This window comes from Trachemys scripta, chromosome 8 (assembly GCF_013100865.1).
Source record: "Trachemys scripta elegans isolate TJP31775 chromosome 8, CAS_Tse_1.0, whole genome shotgun sequence".
NCBI classification, from domain to species: Eukaryota; Metazoa; Chordata; order Testudines; family Emydidae; genus Trachemys; species Trachemys scripta.
The window spans coordinates 37,743,296-37,759,791 of NC_048305.1; the positions used below are offsets into that span (position 1 = coordinate 37,743,296).

Below are 16,496 nucleotides of genomic sequence, written 5' to 3' on the forward strand. Positions count from 1 at the left end.
GACTAAGGTGGTGGCGGTGGATGCTGACTCAGGACACAATGCCTGGCTCTCCTATCATCTGCTCCAAGCCACGGAACCGACGCTCTTCAGCATGGGGCTGCACAGCGGGGAGATCCGGACAGCCCGCGCCTTTGCAGACAGAGATGCTGTGAAGCACAGGCTGGTCACCCTGGTGAAGGATAACGGGCAGCCGCCTCTCTCCGCCACAGTGACTCTCAACCTGGTGTTTGCTGAGAACTTCCAAGAGGCTCTTCCGAAAATCAGCGACCAATCGAGTGACTCGGAATCTCAGTCTGGCTTTACTGTTATTTTGGTGGTAGCTCTAGCTTTGATTTCGTTTTTATTCTTTTTTACAGCGATGTCGGTTTTAATTTTTAAATGTCGGAGACCTAGAACTCCCCCCGTTTTGGGATCTTACTATCCGGATCTGTATTCTAGTCTCGGCCCCAAATTCTCCTGCAACTACAGCAATGGGACCTTGCAGTTGCCCTATTCCTACGAGGTGTGCTTAGCTGCTGATTCCGGGCAGAACGAGTTCACCTTTCTCAAACCGGGCGAAAAGGCCTTGACCGACGTTCTCCTTTCTGATGAGGATTGCGTGGGGAATGAGTCTGGCAGGGGCAACCTGAGCTCTGATAGCCAGGCACAGGTGAGACACCTTCATGAAATGCAAGTCTTGCTAACGTAGAGAATATTTCTACCAGTAAGCTAAGGTTTCCTGGGTAGTGCTTCCCTGTAATTCTGCAGCAAGTATGTAGACTGCAAATAGATCTAAGTTTTACCGCATGAACACGTGTTATAGGAGTTAAGTGGAAATCCTGTTAAACTTTTCAGTTTCATTCTGATCAGCATCATCTGCATTATGATATAGGATAAATGAATGTTTCCCTTCTCAGAATAAATGGAAGGTTCTCAGTGTCCTTTATGTAAAACATTTTCATAGATTATTTTACTATTTTGAGTATTTTCGATAAAGAATATGTCCGAGTTTATTTGTTGTATGGGACCAACTACTACTTCAGACACTTTCAGTCTCTAGTGGTGGAAAGTCTGCGGTCAGGGAATTATTCGAGTCCAAAGGGAACTATAGTAGGTTAGACCATTCCCCCGTATTGTGCCAATATTTTCTCTAAAGCATCCCTATTTTACATGTGTCATATGACAGCCTTGAACATCTCCAGATGACGTAATTCCACAATCTACTTTAGCAGATTATTTCAAATGTCCTTATACCTATATTGTTGTAATGCAGTGATGTTGTACCCAGGATATTAGAGAGATAGATGAGTAGGGTAATATCATAGAATATCAGGATTAGAAGGGACCTCAGAAGGTCATCTAGTCCACCCCCCTGCTCAAAGCAGGACCAGTCCCCAGACAGATTTTTGCCCCAGGTCCCTAAATGGCCCCCTCAAAGATTGAATTCACAACCCTGGCTTTAGCAGGCCAATGCTCAAACCACTGAGCTATCCCTCCTCCCCGATATCTTTTATTGGACCAGTTTCTGTTGGTGAGAGAGATGATCTTTGGATCTTACATAAACTGGAAAGTTTATCTCTGTCACCAACAGAAGTTGATCCACTAAAAGTTATTACCTCACCCACCTTGTCTCTCTTACACTCATTAGCATTTTCATAATATTCAACCTGAGATTAACTTTCTAAATTTATTCCCTTTACTTCAGGTGTCCTTAAATTAAGACTCTTGACCCTCTCCTCTTTGTGATACTGTATATATTGTGTTATATTATGTATTCCTGACTTCACTGGGTATTGCAAAACAAGGTGCTGTTTCAGCTAGAATTTTAGTTTCTGTGGTTTTGAATGTATTTACCTTTTACAATTTTGAACAGATTGTAGTGCTTGTGAAAGGTGCTTAACAACAGTCTTGGAGACTCAAATCCTCTTTTCATCCTCATACCCAGGGCAGCAGAAGTGGACATTTCCCCCCATGCCATACCTTTCAATGTGCTCCAGCTGCGAACTGGAGGAGCACATCTGGGGATGAAAGGGTAATTTTGTCTCCATGGCTCTGTCTGGACTTGTCTTGCTTGCTGATTCTGCCAAGTTTGTCAGTTAGAGTCAATTGTGATGATGGCTTTGATGAAAATGTTAAAAGGGAATGCAGTGGACATAATATACCTGGACTTTTGCAAGGCTTTTGACACAGTGCCACATGACATTCTGATAAGAAAGCAGGAGAAATGTGGGGGTGGCTGAACTATCATTAAGTGGATACATAATTGGTTAAGCAACGGCAATCAAAGAGTAACTATTAATGGAATGATGTCAGATTGGAAGGGGGTCTCAAGTGTGGTTCTGCTGGGCTCTGTTCTGGGTCCTGTGTTATTGAACATCTTTATTAATGATCTGGGTGTAGGAATAGAAAGCATACTGATCAAATTTGCAGATGACACCAAGCTAGGGGGTTGTAAACACTTTAGATGATTAGAGCTAAAATTCAACGGGATCTTGACAAACTGGAGAACTGGGCTATAAACAAGAAAAGGAAATTCAACAAAGACACATATAAGGTGCTATACTCAGGGAAGAAAAACCAAATGCACCAACACAGAATGTGGGATAACTGGCTTGGCAGCAGTACAACTGAAAAGGATCTGGGAGCTGTGGTGGATCACAGCCTCAACGTGAGTCAACAATGTGATGCTGTTGCAAAAAAAGCAAATGCAATTTTGGGTTGCATTAAAAGAGGCATAGCATGCAAGTCATGGGAGGTGATAGTACCACTCTATTCGGTGCTGGTTAGGCATTAGCTGGAGTACTGTGTCCAGTTTTGGTCACCAATGTATAGAAAGGATGTAGAGAAACTGGAAAGGATCCAGAGGCAAGGGACAAATATGATCAAAGGAATGGAATGCAAGCCATCTGAGCAAAGGCAAGTGGAACTGAGTATGGTTAGCTTGGATAGGAGGAGATTAAGGGGGGACATGATAGCGGTCTTCAAATATGAAAGGCTGCCATAAAAAGATGGAGAAAAATTGTCCTCTTTTGCCACAAAGGGTAAGACAAGAGGTAATGGGTTCAAACTCCATCATAGCCGATTTAGATTAAATCTCAGGAAAAATTTCCTAATTATAAGAACAGTAGGATAATGGAACACACTGCCTAGAGAGGTTGTGGAAGCTCCTTCACTGGAGGTTTTTAAAACAAGGCTAGATAGCCACCTGTTTTGGATGGTTTAGACGCAACAAATCCTGCATCTTGGCAGGGGGTTAGACTAGATGATCCTTGCGGCCCCTTCTAACCCCATGGTTCTATGATTCTATGAAAAGAAAGCTGGTATTTATGAAAATACGGTATGTGCCCTAGATGATAGCAAAAACCTATGAAGTCATTTTATGTGGCAGATTGATATAAACATACCGCTGTGTCCCCACTAAGCTTCTTTATTACAGATATCCACCTATCAAAATACCTCCACAATGACACAGTGAGCAGGAAAGATATGTTCTGCTGGTATTCCAGTATGTGAGCTTGTACTGAGGTCTGGGATGGCATGTTTTCTCATCTATAGATAATTTGTACAATTAGACTCCTCTTCCTCTTGCTAGCTCAAGTGGTAGACTTTCAGGAGCTTAGAAATTTAAATGAGAAATAGAGATAAAGAACATTGAGTATGGGGTTTTCTACTGGAAAGAATAAGAGCTCACCTCCCTCATTCAATCGAAATACAGACTTTTGAAATATTGTGACTGTGCATTTAATAAATGGGTATAAACCATAATTGTATGAAATACTTCCACTGTTCTATAGATATTATGAAGAAAAGCTACTGAATAATTGTTCTTTTTGTGTGTATATATTAAGATTAAAGGTGCTTTTATAATTGCAGTATATACTTTGGAAATGGAAATTGTTATTCAGTAAACAAAAGTCAAGAAATCACCATAAATATGTTTGAAAAATAGTTAAAGGTGTTTCTATAAAGTCAGGATATTTTATTGTTTCCAACATCAATTTTACTTGAGGTACCATCTAAATCTTTTGTACCAGAGCAGAAAAATGGTGAGAACGTTCAAGTCTACTTTGAAAGGGGTGACTGTGATGAACTTTGGTTCTCTCTCTCTTAAGTCATCTTTCGGGGTGCGGGGGGGATTAACAGCAAGTTGTCTGCAGAGAGGCCTATAAGAAAGGATGTGAGTATAACTAGAAGAGACAGAGGTAGATTACAGTAAGAGAAATTAAAATTTCAATACAGTAGTTGACTATCTGTTTCAGGGAAGAATGACAGTGGACAGACTATTGTAAAGATTTGTACATAGGACCATAAAATACCTGTGGCAGGTAATCCTTCCAGAGTTAAAGGTGCATCATTTCCATTAGACAACTTGTTTCCAAGGGTTTGCGTGTCAGTAGTAAAAATTCATTCCCAACATAAACTTCACATAAAGTGTACATGGATAACTAATTTGTGTGTTTGTGTGTGTGGTCGGGGATTTTTTTTTTAAATATCTGTTCATTCACTTTATAGTGAGAACCGAACAAATGTATTTGTGATCAAAATCTCTCAAGTGGCTTCATGCACTTTTGACAGAGTTTAGTGTTCAGAACAGATTTGTAGGTATTAAAGAAAATAGCTGAACAAGTGTGGGCAAACTAACATCCTCATCCATCACCCATGTTTAAAACAAAATTAATGCTAAAGCTTTTTAAAGATTTTGAAATATGTAGATAGTTTTTTTTTTCACTTCTGCTTTCTGTTCAGGCCTGGAATTGAAAGCACATGTGAAAGCCTATGAGTACAAGGGGTCTGATCCTCTGTTGTGTAGTCATTTGCACTGGTGACAGCATTGGTAGTATTTCATACCCACTTTACCCAGGTGTAAATTTCCAGCCAAATTTTGCAGCCTAAAGAGCTCCAAATAGTTTAGATAAGGTTTCAGGTAAGCTAATGAACATCTAGAATTGCATTCATCCTGGGTCTGCTGAGGGCTGCTCATTATTGATTAGTTCTGTGATGCAAAGTAATTTGTGAAAAATACATTGGAAATTGCCAAAACTTTAATGTTTTTGTATCATGCCTTTTGTACTGCATTTTCTGCTCAAGTTTATTTGATTTGATTTTATTTTTTGCAGTATCGTGATTACATAATTACATGTTGCAGTTTTAGGTACTAATTGTATTGATATCTTTACTTATAGTAATTCTGTTCTGACACATAATTAAACTAACTCTCTAATCATGAGACAATAAAATCACAAATTATTGTTAACAAAAAATACCATATCAAAATAAACAAAAAGGCAGCCAGAGATTAATTTGGTCCAAAATGTGGTAGCACAGTAAGATGATCCTGGTGCACCTTTTGTGTCATGATGGGATTAATCAGTTTGCAAATGGCCTGTTGAATTAGATCCATGTTTCTCAAACTTCATTGCACCGCGACCCCCTTTTGAAAACAAAAATTACTACAAGATCCCGGGAATGGGGACTGAAGCCCAAGCCCCTCCGTCCTGGGCAGGGGTGCCAAAGCTGAAGCCCGAGCCTTGATCCCTGTGACGGGGGTGAAGCAAAAGCTTGAGAGCTTCAGCCCTAAGTAGGTGGGGGGCTGTAACCTGAGCCCTGCTGCCCAAGGCTGAAGCCCTCAGACTTTGGCCTCAGCCCTGGGTGGTGGGACTCGGACTTTTGACTTCAGCCCCAGGCCCCAGCAAGTCTAAAGCCAGACCTGGTGACCCCATTAAAACATGGTTGCATTCCAAGCAGGTGCTTGGGGGCAGCAATCTGCAAGGGGCGGCAGTCCGTGTGTTTTTGCTGCTCCAAGCAGTGCGCCGAATTGCCGCCGCAGACGACGGGGGCAGTCCGTGTGCCATTAGGGCGGCACGCACATTTCGGCGGCGGCAATTCCGCAGCAATTTCTACGTTCAGCTGCTCGCGGCAGCAATTCGGCGGCTTCTGTCTTCCGGCTGAAGACAGAAACTGCTGCCGAATTGCTGCCGCCGCAGAAACGCACCTGCCGCCCTAACGGCACACTGACTGCCCCTGCGCTGCTTGGGGTGGCAAAAACAGTAGAGCTGGACCTGATGGTCGGGACCCACTTTGGGGTCCCAGCTCACAGTTTGAGAACAGCTGAATTAGATTATCTAGCCCAAATATCGGACACTCACTCTACACCAGTAGATTTCAAACTATGTTATGTTGGTCAAGATTTAAGTGAGGAACCAGACGCTCTGGCTGACAAAGGTAAACAGAGAACTGGCCGTTAGAGTTGAGATGGAAATCGGTGGGTGTGAGTGGGGGATTGGAAGTTTGGGGTTCCATTAAGGTCTCTGCAGTTGAAAATGTTGTGAGGTATATTTTTTGCATCTTATTCCTTATATGTAGTCCTTAAGCTCAACCTGAATGCCTTCCAAATAATTTGCCATGATTACCTCAATAAGCAAAGGATTCCACTTTAAATTCTCCTTTTCCGGCAGGGATTTACTCTTCGTTTTCCCAGTTGAATTCATCCTCCGCCCCCCCTCCCACACACCTTTTTTTTTAAATGTATTATTTACTCCTAATGGCCAGTTTATGCAGACCTTTCCCTTCGGATACAATCGCCTTTGAATATTAATGGGATGATCCTCATCTCAGAGGTCTTTGGTCCAATCATCCCCTCAGTTTAATGGCAAATAGACAAGAAAAAAGAAAAGGTAATATACCTTATCCGCCAAAGGAGGATAGCCTTGATTTGTACGGGACCAGCTGCTTCCCGCCTCCACGTGTGGAGGTGCTTTTAGGCTATTTACAGTCCCTTATCCAACACCTTACCGGAGCACAGTGCTGGGAACATAAATCCGATATTCAGTGATTGTGCTTCTGCCTCTCTTCACCCTTGGCGGATGACTTTACCTCTTGGGTGGTAGGATGACGGAAACTAATGGAAAACCTAAGGTTTATAGATAGACCGAGAGCAAGAGAGAGGACAGATATCAACTGCAAGATATGCCCCCCTTTTATGGGCATTTCTCCTTGCAGTTTTAAGCTAGCTTTCTTTTCTGCTGGAGTGATCACCCCTCCTGCCCTTATTCAGGCTAAGTCAGTTAATTCCTTTAACCTTTCTTCCTAATTCATATCGGGATAGTTAAATAGGAATCCCTGTGTTTTTGTGAGTTTGCCTCATAGTCTTCACCTCGGTTTGCTATATTGTTTGTCGTGTGATGGTGCTAGTAACGTCTCCTAGACGCCTATATTCTGGCGTCTTGTGTAGCTCGGAAATGGTCATTTGCGGAGAGACCAATGGGAGGAGATGAGAATCATAGAGACTATTGGGCCGGTTGATTCCCCCTGGCTATGAACGATGACTGGCTTCCTAAAGTCAAAGGGAGCGTCCAGTGCGAGACCCTTTGCAGAATTTGGCCCATCATTATCGTTATTATCCTCCTACGCACGTGGTAGTTGCTGCTTTGTTGACAGTCAAATCATGTGGCGTTCGAAGCAAGCGCGTCATTCTAACTAAAATCTGCAGAGTCCTCCGGAAGACTCAATGGGGCGAAGTCATCCGAGAAAGGGGAGGGGCAGGAGCTCGGTTAAGATGTGCCCCTTTGAAACCGCTTCGAAAAGATGCTGAAATAGCATGTACGATAATATTGATCCATCTCCACTTCCAGTTCAGACAGGCAAAGTCGAGGAATGTGCCCGCAATGGAGCACCTTCCTCGCTATAGCAGTTGCTCTCACTGGTTCTCCATGTCCCCGCTACTGTGACTGTAACGGGACTTCTGCTGCCTCTCTTCCCTCCCGACCCCACTCCTCTGTGGCCTCCCACTGTCCTTTCCACCCCGTAAGCCACTTGCTCCTCGCCTTCCCCTGCCCTGCACACACACACCTGTTAGTGACCCCTCAACCCTGTGCTGTACCTCTCGGTCCTGTTCCCACACGCTCCGTTACCACTGGCGTCTCTCATTCCTTGTTATAAGCGGACCTGTCTTCTGCGCACTACAAATGGTTCACTTCATCGCCCCTGCTTATTTTTACCCTTTGCTGCTGCCTGCGTGTGGTTTTCTGTCCCACCTGGAAAAATAGCTCTGTGAGGTTAGGCTGACATGATATTTTCGTTGGTTTCTCTGAAGAGATATCTAGTTTAAGTAAATGATTTGTTTTGATCCAAACGATGTCAGTGGGAGATCAGCATGTAGGAGTAGGAGGAGAATATTTCCTTGGCTTTTAGAGCTGTGATACGATGTGTTATGGCTCTAAGAAATGTGCCTTCTTAGGACATACACAGAAGTGCGAAACCACTTAAATCCCAAATTCCCATGTGCCTGGGTAAATGCGTTTTCTTCTGACGTGTTTAGTTTTGTATTTAACCCCAACTGTGACACCGCGTTCCCATGACCACTGGGTAGCGATGTGACAAGTTAGACAAAGCTCCTTGGACTGCGCACGCGCAGTAGTTGGGAGCCTGCTGGAGCAGTTCTCCGTGCAGTTATTGGCTGGGACTCTGTGTGCCGCTGTTGGCCAATGAAGGATCTGGGGATCTGGCGGCCCTTCCTGCTGTGAACCGGGATGAGGCAGAGGCAGTGAGAGCCGAGCAGGAGCTGTGCCGGAAACCAATGCCCGAGTCTCAGCCACACAGCCCAGTCCAGGGACTTACCGAGTCTCAGTATGAAGGGACGAGCTGAGGATTTTTAAAGGAAATAGACCGTGCAAACGCCTGGCTAAGGAGTTGCCCGACAGTGACATGAAACGCGCTGCTGGAAGGAGCCGCTGGGTAACTGAATGGCAAGTACTTAGTTTGTTGTTTTTGTCTGGCATTTCGGAGTGGGCTTCCGCAGCAATTCGCTATGCCATACCCGAGGAAACGCAAAAAGGCTCCTCGGTGGGGAATGTGGTAGCTGATCTGGGCTTGGAGCTCAAGCAGCTGCCGGATCGCAGGCTCCGGGTGGTGTCTGGAGGCAGCAAGAGGTACTTTGAGGCAGATCTGAAGAGCGGGGTGGTGTTTGTGAAGGAGCGGATAGACCGGGAGGAACTCTGCGGGACGCTGTCTCCGTGCACCTTGGGCTTTGAGATTGTGCTAGAGAACCCGCTGGAGCTATACAGCGCTGCCGTGGAAATCCAGGACATCAATGACAACGACCCAGCTTTCCCGTCCAGCCGAATCAGGCTGGAAGTCAGTGAGTCAGTGGCGCCTGGAGCGCGCTTCCCACTAGAGAGCGCGCAAGACCCGGATGTGGGGAGTAACTCTTTGCAGACCTACCAGCTCAGCGCCAACCAGCATTTTGTGTTAAATGTGCAGACGCGAGGGGATGGCAGCAAATATGCGGAACTGGTGCTGGAAAAGGAGCTAGACAGGGAGGAGCAAGCAGAACTGCAGCTGGTCCTCACAGCACTGGATGGGGGAAGCCCTCCGAGATCTGCCAGTGTGCACATCCACATTGATGTTTTGGACGCTAATGATAATGCCCCGGTCTTTAACCAGACAACCTACCGGGCGAGCGTAAGGGAGAACACCGGGACAAACACTCTGGTGGTCAAAACCAGCGCCTTTGATTTGGATGCGGGGCCCAATGGAGATATAGTTTACTCCTTCAGTAGTCACACCGCTGCCAAAGTGAGAGAGCTCTTTGCCCTGGACTCCGCTACTGGAGAACTGAGGGTCAAAGGGCTTCTGGATTACGAAGAAACATTTTTTTATGAGATTTATATACAAGCTAAAGACAAGGGCTCTAATCCGGGAGTGGCTCATTGCAAAGTACTGGTGGAAATCATTGATATAAATGACAACGCCCCTGAGATCACAGTGACGTCAGTATACAGCCCGGTGCCTGAAGACGCCGCCCCAGGGACAGTGATAGCTTTGCTAAGCGTCACTGACCTGGATTCTGGAGATAACGGTCTGGTAAACTGCTTGATGCCCATTGGCATCCCTTTCACACTCAGTTCCTCCCTGAAGAATTACTACACATTGAAAACCAAAGCAGCTTTGGATCGGGAACTTGTGTCCGAGTATAACATCACCGTCACAGCCAGGGACTCGGGATCGCCCTCACTATGGGCGGAAAGCCAGATACTAGTGCAAGTGTCAGATATCAACGACAACCCCCCCAAATCTCCCCAGCTCTCCTACCAGGTGTACGTGGCGGAAAACAACCTCCCTGGCGCGCCAATATTTAACGTAAGTGCCTGGGATCCAGACCTGAACCACAACTCTCGCCTCTCCTTCTCCATCCTGGAAAACAGCTCCTCGGGCAATGTCGTTGGCAGGTATTTCTCTATCAGTCCGGAGAACGGCACCATTTGTGCCCTGCTCTCCCTGGACCACGAAGACATCATGGAGTTCAGAATAACAGTGCATGTCCGCGATGGCGGCCTCCCGGCGCTCGCCACCAAGCTCACTGTCACTGTGTTTGTTACGGACCTGAATGACAACGCGCCCAGCGTGTTATACCCGCCTCCAAATGCCAGTTCCTTACACCTCGAGATGATCTCGCCGACAGTCAGCGCCGGGCACGTGGTCACCAAACTTGTGGCCTGGGATGCGGACTCGGGGTACAACGCTTGGCTCTCCTACACCCTTCTTCAGGCCACCGACACCAGCCTCTTCTCGGTGGGACTGCACAGCGGGGAGATAAGCACCGCTCGCCAGCTGCTGGAGGGCGATGCTCCTAAGCATACTTTGGTCATCTTGGTCAAAGACCATGGGGAGCCAGCCCGGTCCTCTAGCGCGACCATCACCATAGCCATAGCGGAGACTGATAAGGAGGCCATGACGGACCTCACTGATGTGTCCCCCACACAAGACAAAAAGAAGCAGTTGACTTTCTATTTAATCCTGGCTGTGATCTTGGTCTCCGTGGCCTTCTTTGTCACGGTGATAGGGGTGAGCATTGTTCAAGTTTACAAATGGAGGCAATCGAAGGAGATTTTCAGCTCCTCCAGGAGCTCCCTTTACGGAACGCCGGGGCCTTTCACCCGCATAGACGCTGTCCGAGGTGGATATGTGCCTCCGAACTTCTACCAGCAGGTGTATCTTACCACGGACTCCCGCCAGAGTGATCTTCTGTGCACAAAGCCCTTCGCCCCCAGTCCCACTGGGAGCCGGCAGAACATTGTGAAAAACTGCGAGCCCGGATTATATAATCAGAGAATAGACACAGCTAGCAGGTGTCCCGCTCCCGGCGAGGTAATGTAGCCCTCTCACATGTATTCGGTAATGTGTGGTCAGCTCTCAGCTCGAGATAGGTACAAACCACTGGTTTTTACCTGGCTGCTGCAGCTGTGGAGGTCAACGCGACTTTATGTCCCTCTGTGTTGTGTCGGCATTTAGTGAGCTGTTCCTGAACGACAGGAATAACGAATCCCCGCCGTTCCGCCATGTTTTATTCCCTAAATTAAGTGACTTTGAAAAGTGTCATAGTTTGTCCAGTGTCCTCCCGGAAGTAGATGTCCAAGATGTAAATGCTCTTTAGCTTTTGGTTGGCATAAAGGAATCCCGGGGATACCTCTCATTAAAGTAATCACGTTGAACAAGTGTATATTTAATTCAGTGTTCTGCCTCAAGAGACCGTGGAATCGCTCCACTGTGGAGGGGGCGGGTATTAGGACTTTATACACATTAGTGGTTGAAGTCTTGGTTTGTGAGACTCATGTGTAACCTCCAGAGGCTACTAAAGTTAATATAAGGCCCACTGTAACTTTTCCTCGGCTAATCTAGTTTAGCTGTTTTTATTTTACTTTATAGTAAGAATGTGGGCGAGAGGTTTACTCTGCACCTTTGAAAGGGAATCAAATATCTTGTATTGGAAGCGAATGTTTTTCCCAATCACTATCCAAGTGCTTAGGGCTCATAATTGTGCAACGTTCTGAACTCCCGCAGCTTTCACTGTGGTCAGTGGGAAATAAGGGCAGTCCTCACTCTGCAGATTTGCAAATAGTCTTAGAATCTCCCCAGTGTGGTTTTGTATCAATATGGTGGGTGGGTAAGTGAGAACTGAGGTGCCTCAGAGTCAGAGAAAAGAAGCTCTTGGATCCTACACTTTAGAACAACATCTCATTGCCATGGTGTAGTATTACATCTTCATTATTTCTGAATTAATAGTACCTGATATTGTATTGATTAGGCTATTATAATTTTGTATGTGGTTTCATCTGAAAATATGACTGAAAACAAGTAGCATTCCCTAGGAACTTGCTCTTGGTGCAGTTACTGGTTATGTAAGAAATTAGTGCCATATCATGTGTTCTTACTGTTTGTTTGTTTGTTTGTTTGTTTGTTTGTTTGTTTTGTTGTTATTTTTAAGCTAATATAATGTTTAGAGAAAGGACTTTCAAGAACACTAAATACCAACCGTTTCATACTAACACAATCTGTGGTTGTATTTTAACATGTAATAACAAATGCAGTGACTATATGATTGTGGTATAATATTTCACTGTCTTTCTCATTTTTCATGCAATTTTATTTTCCCCGTACATAGATCGGGGGTATAACATTTGCCTTTGTTTGTCCTCTGGGTATAATAGGCCGTGATTACATATTTCAGTTATTTTCAGCATTTGAATGAGTTGGATAGGTTTTTGCTGTAGACTCCGGTTTGAATGAGAAGTCAAGAATTAAATCCACCTGCTTTGGGTTTTTTAAATACTTGAAATGGTATTCATTTTGCACCTCAATAAGCAACAAATTGGCAGAAGTTTGAGTGTTGTAGGTTATTTCCGTTGTGCTTACTAATTAACCCTTGTGCAGTCAGAATAATATAGGAGCTTTCAGTTCCATAGAATTGTTTGATCATGAGGAATAAGACAACGTGGTAAATCCCTGAACTGATAAGAGCCTACCGTTTCTGGGACAGGTGTTATATATAATTTGTGAGACATATACATTAATGCACATATGTTTTCTACACAAGAACACAAGAGTGTTGAAAATGATAGGGTGGGAAATACATTATCTGGTAGTCTTGGAGGCAGGGAGCAGGAAATATTACATATGTAAAAGCAATGAAAAATTAACCTTGTAGCTTTAATAGCGTTTCTGCTGTCATTATTGGCTGAGTGCCTGTGGCGCTGTCTGCCAATGAGGTGCTGAAATGAGACTGAATCAACTCTGCTACCCCAGAAAGTACAACGTAACCCTTCCAGCGCTCGCCAAGCAAAGGCAGAGAAAGCAGGAACAGGAAGGGAAACCTCGCTCTGGCTGCTGCATGTTAGATTTTTCCGTAATCATTATTAAGGATCTGCACCCTCAGCCAGATCAGCTTGTGCATCCAGCAGCCAACGGTGGAAATGGGTGACGGAAGCCAGGGCAATAAATGGAAAAGACCAAGTCGTTTCTCTCTTTGTTCCTCTCTTGCCATTTGGATTTAATCTCTGGGCAGATTCGATATTCTGTCCCAGAGGGATCCCAGCAGGGCGCCTTTGTGGGGAATATAGCAGCAGATTTGATGCTGGATATTGATTCCTTGGCGGCTCGCATGCTGCAGGTCTCTGATGAGGCGAACAGGCAGCATTTTCGAGTGGATCTGGAAAGCGGGCCTCTGCTTATAAAGGATCCAATCGACCGAGAGGCGCTTTGTGGGCTGAGTTCTAGCTGCGTTATGCAGTTAAGAGTTCGTGATTGAAGTTCCCTTTGAAAATGTACCGAGCAGAGGTGGAGATCGCAGAGTTAAGGACAATCCTCCCAGCTTTCTGAAAAGAGAACTGGATTTAGGAATAGGGAGCCAGTGTCCCCTGGACAATGGATCCCGCAGGAGAAAGCACGGGATCCTGATCTCGGCGGTAATTCCGTCATGGGCTGCAAAGCCCCAAGGATCACTGCTCTGGAAGTGAAGATGCGCAGCGATTGGAGTCTCGTGCCAGAGCTGCTGCTGGGTGGGGCTTTAGACAGAGAGAAACAAGTTGATACCAGTTGGTATTAACAGCTCTGGACGGGGCCGCAAAACTCAGGATCTCTGCTCTGGACGCCAGTGACCATGCGCCGCTCTTTGATCAGTCTGCCTAAAGGGTCAGCCTGCTGGAGAGAACGCCACCTGAGCCCTTGTGGTCCAACTCAACGCCACTGACCCAGACAGGGTCACATTACCTGTTTATATCACCTGGGGTGGTAGTGTAGCCTAATTGATAAACCTGCAGCCTAGGATTTAAAGGAGCTGGGTTCTGTTTCCTGCTTGGGTATTGAGTGATCCTGGACAAGTTAGTTCAGCTCTTTGTATCTCATTTAGGGGGGAGGGATAGCTCAGTGGTTTGAGCATTGGCCTGCTAAACCCAGGATTGTGAGTTCAATCCTTGAGGAGGCCATTTAGGGATCTGAGGCAAAAATCTGTCTGGGGATTGGTCCTGCTTTGAGCAGGGGGTTGGACTAGATGACCTCCTGAGGTCCCTTCCAACCCTGATATTCTATGATTCACTCAGTGGCCACGTTCACCGTGCACCCCAAAGCAGGGAGGTCACACTGCTGGGCAGGCTGGATTTGGAAACCGGTAGACATTAGGAATTTGACATCAAAGCGAAGGATGGGGATCGCCTCCCACGGAGGGGCGCTGCAGCGGTAATGTACACATGCAGGATGTCAGACTGACCCTGGTGCTGGGCCCCATCCCCGACAGCGCCGAGCTGGAGGCTGTGGCAGCACTCAATAACGCCAAAGATCTGGATTATGGAGAAGTGACTCTCCGCATCGCTGAGCACCTGCCCTTCAGACTGGGCTCCTTCTTGAGAAACCAGTTCTCCTTGCATCTGAAGAAGTGAGGTTCTAACCCACGAAAGCTTATGCTCCCAATACGTCTGTTAGTCTTAAAGGTGCCACAGGACCCTCTGTTGCTTTTTACAGTTCTCCTTGGTCACTGCAGCTCCCCTGGCTAGTGAGGCGTGTTCCGGCTACTCAATCACAGTCATTGCCGCCGCTTCCAGATCGCCGCCTCTTTCCACCGAAACAGCTTTGGCGAGAAACCTTTCCTCTGTGAACCACAATCTGCCCGCGTTCCTGGAATCTGCCTCCGAGGTGCTTGTGAAGGAGAACGCCGCCCCCGGCGCCCTGGGGTTCCCTGCGTCCGCGTCGAACCCAGACTCAGGCCAGAACTCGCTCAGTTCCTACTCCCTGGTGTACACCCAGCCACAGGAAGCGCCCATCTGCTCGAACGTTTCCATCAACTCCCAGACCGGCAGCGTCCACCCCCTCCGCTCCTTTGACCGCCAGCAAACGCAAACTCTCCAACTCCAGGTGTAGGCCAGAGACCTGGGAGACCCGTCTCTGTGGCAGCGCCTCTGTTCGCCTCTCCCTTCTGGACTTCACTGATAACCCCTGCCATTTGATACCCGCGGGTCAAGCCAGCTCTGTGTCTCCGCAAACCCTTCCTCCTTTTGCCGACGCCGCTTAACTGGTGATCAAGGTGACGGCTGTGGGCTCAGATTCGGGCCCAAACGCCTGGCTTTCTTGTCAACTGATCAGCGCCCCAAACCCTAGCCTGTTTGTGGTATCACCTTACACCGGGGAGATTAGAACCGCCCACGCAGTTCACGGAGATATTTTGCCCCCAAATCTTATAATCCTTGACCCTCCTGTGTCAGCCTCCCTGACCCTTATGGTCTCCATAGAAGACAATTCTATTGACGCCTTCCCTGAATTTAAAGAATTTTCCACAGCCAAAGAGAACGAGTCCCACTCGACCCTGTGCCTGATTCTATCCTTGGCAGCGATCTCAGTCATCGCCTTTGCCTCCTTCCTTGCCCTGCTCTCCAGGTGCTGCAGAGACAGTGCTTGTGATTATAGCTATTGGGGAGGGAGCTGCTCCTGTATTAGACAGTCCAGTAGGAGGCGGGAGGAAGTCAGACACTCCAATGGAATTCTCCGCACACAACTTGGCGCTGAAGAGCCTATTACATTAATTGACATAGGGGGAAATGCTCACATGCCCCAGACTCACTACTACGGATCCTTTGTTTCTTCAGCCTCCAGGAGCAACAGCTTCAGGTTGTTGAAACCTTTCAATATATCTCCAGCGGGGGACGTTTCCAACCCAACCTGCCATTCAACAGACATGAGCCTGACCAAAGAGGTGAGAAGCACTTTTGATCGAGGTGAGGGTGGCCCAACCCCTCAGCTGCAGGGAGAGATGATAGAACTCCTGGGGCATATGGATCAGAGCGTGTGGATGATCTTAGCTCCCAACCGGGGATTAAAGGAGAACAGTAAAAGATGATTATAACCTCTTCGCATTCTTTCCAGCTGCATCCTTTACAAGGGTTTAGCAGAATACTCTGTGCGCGATCTTCACATAGGGTTTAAACGAACTAAGAATGATCGCAAGTGAGAGGAATGACGTTTAATGTGGTAATGATTTATATCACTAATGTTAGTGTTCGCTTGTTTATTTACCGGTCTGCAGGAAATGTGCAATTTCCCAGATTGTGAATGGTAAATCTGGCCTTTGGAACAAACGGATACCCGTGACTAAGGTAAAACGCTTTAAAAGCTTTCGGTGAGTGATTACTTACAGTTCAGTTCATCCGCTGCCGAGTGCAATTGTTGGCTGTTGGTAAATTGCCTCCTATCGCTCT

General features: G+C 46.4%; 1 protein-coding gene and 1 pseudogene across 11 annotated transcripts in view; both read left to right on the top strand.

Annotated features, from left to right (window-relative positions):
• LOC117881609 (protocadherin gamma-A4-like) overlaps positions 1 to 16,496 on the top strand; it is a 388,535-nt gene that overhangs the window by 323,407 nt on the left and 48,632 nt on the right. The window contains exon 1 of one of the 11 annotated variants that reach the window (XM_034779077.1): positions 8,490 to 8,723. The exons of the other annotated variants lie outside the window; for them this stretch is intronic. Within the exon in view, the coding sequence (XP_034634968.1) occupies positions 8,721 to 8,723 (3 nt within the window). The 5' untranslated portion in view covers positions 8,490 to 8,720. Of the gene's footprint in view, positions 1 to 8,489; positions 8,724 to 16,496 lie in introns of those variants that run through there. 11 annotated transcript variants of the gene reach the window in all.
• On the top strand, positions 13,253 to 16,138 carry LOC117881488 (annotated as a pseudogene).